This window comes from Austrofundulus limnaeus, unplaced genomic scaffold (genome assembly GCF_001266775.1).
Source record: "Austrofundulus limnaeus strain Quisiro unplaced genomic scaffold, Austrofundulus_limnaeus-1.0 Scaffold1746, whole genome shotgun sequence".
NCBI classification, from domain to species: Eukaryota; Metazoa; Chordata; class Actinopteri; order Cyprinodontiformes; family Rivulidae; genus Austrofundulus; species Austrofundulus limnaeus.
Window position 1 is genome coordinate 60,253 of NW_013954148.1, and position 4,859 is coordinate 65,111.

General features: G+C 43.5%; 1 protein-coding gene and 1 pseudogene across 1 annotated transcript in view; one reads left to right on the forward strand and one right to left on the reverse strand.

The window, feature by feature from the left end:
* Window positions 1-4,631, reverse strand: part of sf3b3 (splicing factor 3b, subunit 3) — a gene marked incomplete at its 5' end in the record, with an annotated part of 6,535 nt that extends 1,904 nt beyond the window's left edge. The window contains 5 exon segments of the mRNA XM_014033459.1: window positions 519-623; window positions 741-884; window positions 1,286-1,384; window positions 3,880-4,092; window positions 4,506-4,631. Coding sequence (XP_013888913.1) covers window positions 519-623; window positions 741-884; window positions 1,286-1,384; window positions 3,880-4,092; window positions 4,506-4,631 — 687 coding nt within the window.
* LOC106536253 (C-Maf-inducing protein pseudogene) overlaps window positions 1,864-4,859 on the forward strand; it is a 4,814-nt pseudogene continuing 1,818 nt past the window's right edge.

Below are 4,859 nucleotides of genomic sequence, written 5' to 3' on the forward strand. Positions count from 1 at the left end.
TAACGTATTTACAGATGTGTTATAATGTATTTACAGATGTGTTATAATGTATTTACAGATGTGTTATAATGTATTTACAGATGTGTTGTAATGTATTTACATATTTACAACAATTCCATTTTGTACAGTTTGTTTACTTCTGATTCAGCTGCTTGATGTTTGAACTGTTTGATGAATGTAAAATTAGTTTCATGAGTTTTTAGCCAAGAGTCTTAGTTTGTATTGATCCCAAACATGTCCAGGTTCAACTGACAGATCTTAAGTTAAAGAAGTTAAAGAAGTAGAAAAAGGGAAACAGTGTTTTGCCCCTGATACCAGAGACATGGGGCTCAACAGGTTCTTCTCTGCAGCTGACAGAACCTGAAACAGAACAAATCCATCAGAGACCTGAGAGCCTCTTTAGGGACCAGATGTCTGTGTGGATCTTTGAATCCAGAACCAGAAGCAGAACCACTTGAACAAACTACTAGAAGGTCCAGATCAGTCCTGGAGCACCTGAACCTTCTAGAACCACTGACCTTCACGGGGAAGTAGTAGGACCTGAAGCTGAGGTGGTCTCTGCCACACAGCGGGGGGAACTCAGAGCGCATGTGCATCTCTAGATGTTGGAAGAAGTCGTGGTCCTGGAGACAAACAAAGACCGGACCAGGTGAAGATCTGAACATGTTGAGACCAGGACCTGAGCCACAGGTTCAGGACCGTCCAACAGAAGCAGTATTTTAAACCCTGAACAGATTTACCTCGTGTGAGGTGAAGGGGACCAGGATCCCGATGCCCCCGGACAGGGTAGTGTAGACCAGGGACTCAGACCCTCCAGGGATCAGGGTGGTCTTCTGCAGGGACAGTACTGTCTCTCCTACATGGTAGTTGACCACCACTTCAGCCTGAAACACAAAGAACACAGGTGGTTCAGTCAGGAGCCTCAGAACCTTCATCAACAGGAGGAGAGCCAGGAGAACCATGACTCAGCATTATTTTAATGACAGACTCCAGCTGCTCCTGAGCTGTGAGGACAGTTTGAGCTGGACGGGACCAACCACAGAACATTCTGGATGAGCCGGGCGTCGACAGGAAAGCAGCAGAACTTTTCCAAAGGAATCGATGTGTTTGGAGGTAAAAATAGCCGAAGAACGCTGCGTCACAAAGAATCCAGCTCATCATGTCTGAGCTGCAGGGACTTTCCCCGTGCATGTGCTGCCTCAGCACTTCAACAGGATGTGAGGGACCAGGACGCAGCGTGTGAGCTGATGAAGATGAGGAAGAGGAGCTGACTGATGACAGTTACCTTCTGTGAGGCTCCGTTCAGGAGACCCCTGTCCCACAAGGCTTTGTTCCCTGTGGGGTCTTCATCCACGTCGTCGCTGGTGTTGGGAGGGAGACGCACCTGAGAAGACAAAGCTGAGAGGTAAAAGCTGTTCACCTCCTCAGAGCTCTGCAGACGTCAGGAGACGCTGCTGAGGTTTATTAGTCTGCATGTTTCAGAATGAAGCTGTAAGAACCTGACTGTCAGGTAACTCCTCCTCCACAGCAGAGCGTCTAAAGCTGAGAGCACTTCCAAAACAAAAACACTAAACCAGGCTTATTATGGTTAATCCTTCCATTTCCTGTACACACTTCTTCCTCTCAGGGTCACTGGTGCCCATATCCAGCAGTCACAGTGTGAGGGGCGGGGCCACCCTGGACAGGTCTCAGTCCATCACAGGGCCTTAACAAAAACTAACTAAATAATGAAAACTGAAACCTTTTAGTTAACTAAAATAAATAAAAACTGTAATAAAATGAAAAAAAAAAAACAATAACTAAAACTGTATAATCTTTTTACAAAACTAACTCAAACTAACTGAATTTATAGACAGAATAATNCCCTGCCCCTGTCCCCTCCCCCCTCCATCGTCAACTCCAGCGAGATCCTGGTGGAGCTGGAGCGCAACAACAACTCTGCCAACGCCAAGCGCAAGAAGGGGCCAACGGGGGGCGACAGCGAGCCCAACCTGATCGACTGCCTGCTGGTCAGCCCGGCCGTCAACACGCTGTCCATCCAGCTGCCGGCGCAGGCCGACCGCGTCCTGGGCTGCTTCGCCCTCATCCTCAAGATGCTGTGAGTCCAAACCAGAGGGACCATAATTAACTAAAACTAACTAAATAACAAAAAACTGAAATTTAAAAAACATTTTAGTAACTAAAATAAATAAAAAATGTAATAAAATGAAAAAACAATAACTAACTAAAACTGTATAATCTTTTTACAAAACTAACTCAAACTAACTGAATTTATAGACAGAATAATCTTAGTTTTAGTGTTTCAGTTTATTTTAATGGAGWAGTTTCCATCAGCTGTGGTCTGTAACAACACTTGTTTACAGTCTGCTGCTGCTCAGCATCACCTGCTGAATGACAACAACAGTTGGGAGAAAACAACAACAACAACGTCCACTTTGGGATTTCTTTGAATCTGACTGAAAAATCAAACCAAGTGTGTTGTAGTGGAAACAGGTGATAAAACAGGTGGAAAACTTCTGAAGAGAAAAACTGCATGAATCAAACTCACACAAGATGCTAACTGTGACTATCTGACAGCTTGGTAGCTTTTTCTCTCCCTCCTGACCTTCCTTATCTTCCCTGCTGGAGCCTTCTCTACGTCTTCATCTGAAACCAGAAATTATGGATATTTTTATTTTTATGGACTTGGTTAGCTGGTCTCTTAATAAATTTTTGGAACAAAGTTTTTTCTTCTTCCATGGGAGGACATGTCAAAGGTTGGACCTCTGTTCTGTTCTGGATATATATCTGGACTCTGATCACTGGATTCTACAGACTGACTTGGTGGTCTCCTGGTGGTCTACAAAACAGCGTCGGAGGCTTTTCATCTCCTGGCTGACTGACCGATATGAAGGATTGCTGTTCTATCAGCACTCAGACTTTTTCCTTGAGTGAGCTGGACTCGATCTGCAAGCGGTTCTGCTGAGGGTCGCGGGCCGGCTGTGGTTCCTGGACTTTGCTGGCCAGATGGAAGTGATTTTGGAGAAGCTGAGAGCTTAGCTCGGTGGGATTGTCCACATTATTTGTCTGATTGGATTCACCACATTGGATGTACCAGCAGACATTAAGGCAGATGGAAAATTGTTAGTCTGTCTGACCAAAAACATTTTCTCTGTTCCCAAACAACTGATTACAAATCCACCCCCCAGCCCCATGTGAAGGCTGTGGATCTAAATTCTCCTGGTGTTTACATCAACTTGAGGCTCCTCCCCCATCACTCGGACTAATCTGATCCCCTGAAGGTCAACCTGGAACTGCACAGAATGAAAAATTCAACACCAATATTCTGAACTATGACTGAAATATTGGTTTTTCTTTTGGGGGGCTGGGCTCTTTGGACTCATTCCCTCTAAACTCACTCACTCCTCTGGTTAATAAATGTGCTCTTGCTTGTTGAGGTTTTTTTCTATAAACACCATAGTGTATCATTTCGTTGATATAATAAGATTTTTTTTCCTCATCCAACCTTCTGTGGTATTTAGTTTTTCTTTTTAAAGGTAGAGCGACCCCTGCTGGTTACTGCATGACCTGATCACCTGTTGCCCATATTTTTGTCATGTGTGTCTTCTTCAATGGGTGTTCTTAAATGTAATTTCATTGTGCAAACGATGACAATAAAGGCATCAATCAATCAAATCATAAAAATGCAATTATAACTAATAAAAACTAGTAAATCCTCAGTAAAAACTAATTCAAACTGAATTAAAAGAAAAAAGTCAACAAAATAAAACTAAACTATAATGAAAAATCAAACTATTATAACCTTGCACCAAATCCAGACATTTTATTGTGAAAAGCTGATGTGAATCCTGCTTTCAGGCCGCGGTGGTCTGAACTTACGATGCTGATGTTGCCGAACTTGTCAGCAGAAGCCATGGTGTCGTAGTCGAGCAGGCAGGCCGTGGTCACCCAGCGGGGGTACGTGTCGTCTGCAAAGATGATGAGCTGGTTCTCGTTGCGGCGGTAGCGAACCCAGAAGAGACTCTCCTGAACATCGGAGATGATGACTCGCTGGCCCACAGTGTAGATCCCAGTCACCAGGTTAGGAACGTGCTGCAGAGGAAGGAAAGATCACAAGCAGGAAAACACTGTTATTTACAACCTGAAATGTTTTAACCACAAGAACTAAATATGAAGAAGATCCAAGCAACAGATGTGTCCTCCTGCTGGAGTCCAGCCTAGATCCTGCCTGAGGTCCTGAGGTCTCACAAACATCCTGAAGAAAAACTTTCCTTTAATGAAATGAGCTGTAAAGACTTCAGAAACATCTCTATCTGCTAACATATCTGTTTTAACTCCTCTTTATTCATCAGCTGAACTAACGACACATCAGAGCTGTTTTTACTTCTCATGCAGAGGCTGCTGACAGTATCTAACAGGTCTGTCTGAAATGATGCCAGGTGGTCTTTAAGACAAATAAAAACAGATGAAGCCTGAGTGGAGAGGACCAGGATCATTAAACTCACCTTGTTCTCACATTTACGCAACAGCTTCTTTTTGCCCAGATCGTAGATCCTCAGCAGCTTCCCGACTCCGACCAGAACACGTCCCTGAAACGGAGCGATGGCCAGTGGGACGTCCTCTACGGGGGTCTGGAGACAAAACAAGCTCCTCTTTACTCCTCATTAAAACAGAAACTCTTCTTGTAGTAAATGTACTTCTTGTTTGTAGTATTTATCTTCTGCTTCATTTTTGTAAAAGTATCAGTTTGTTTGTTGAAAATAAGGCGCTCTTTCATTCACAGCATGATTTACTTTTATTTTTATGGTCCTGTATATAAATGGTTTTATATTTATGGTCCTGTATATAGATGGTTTTAT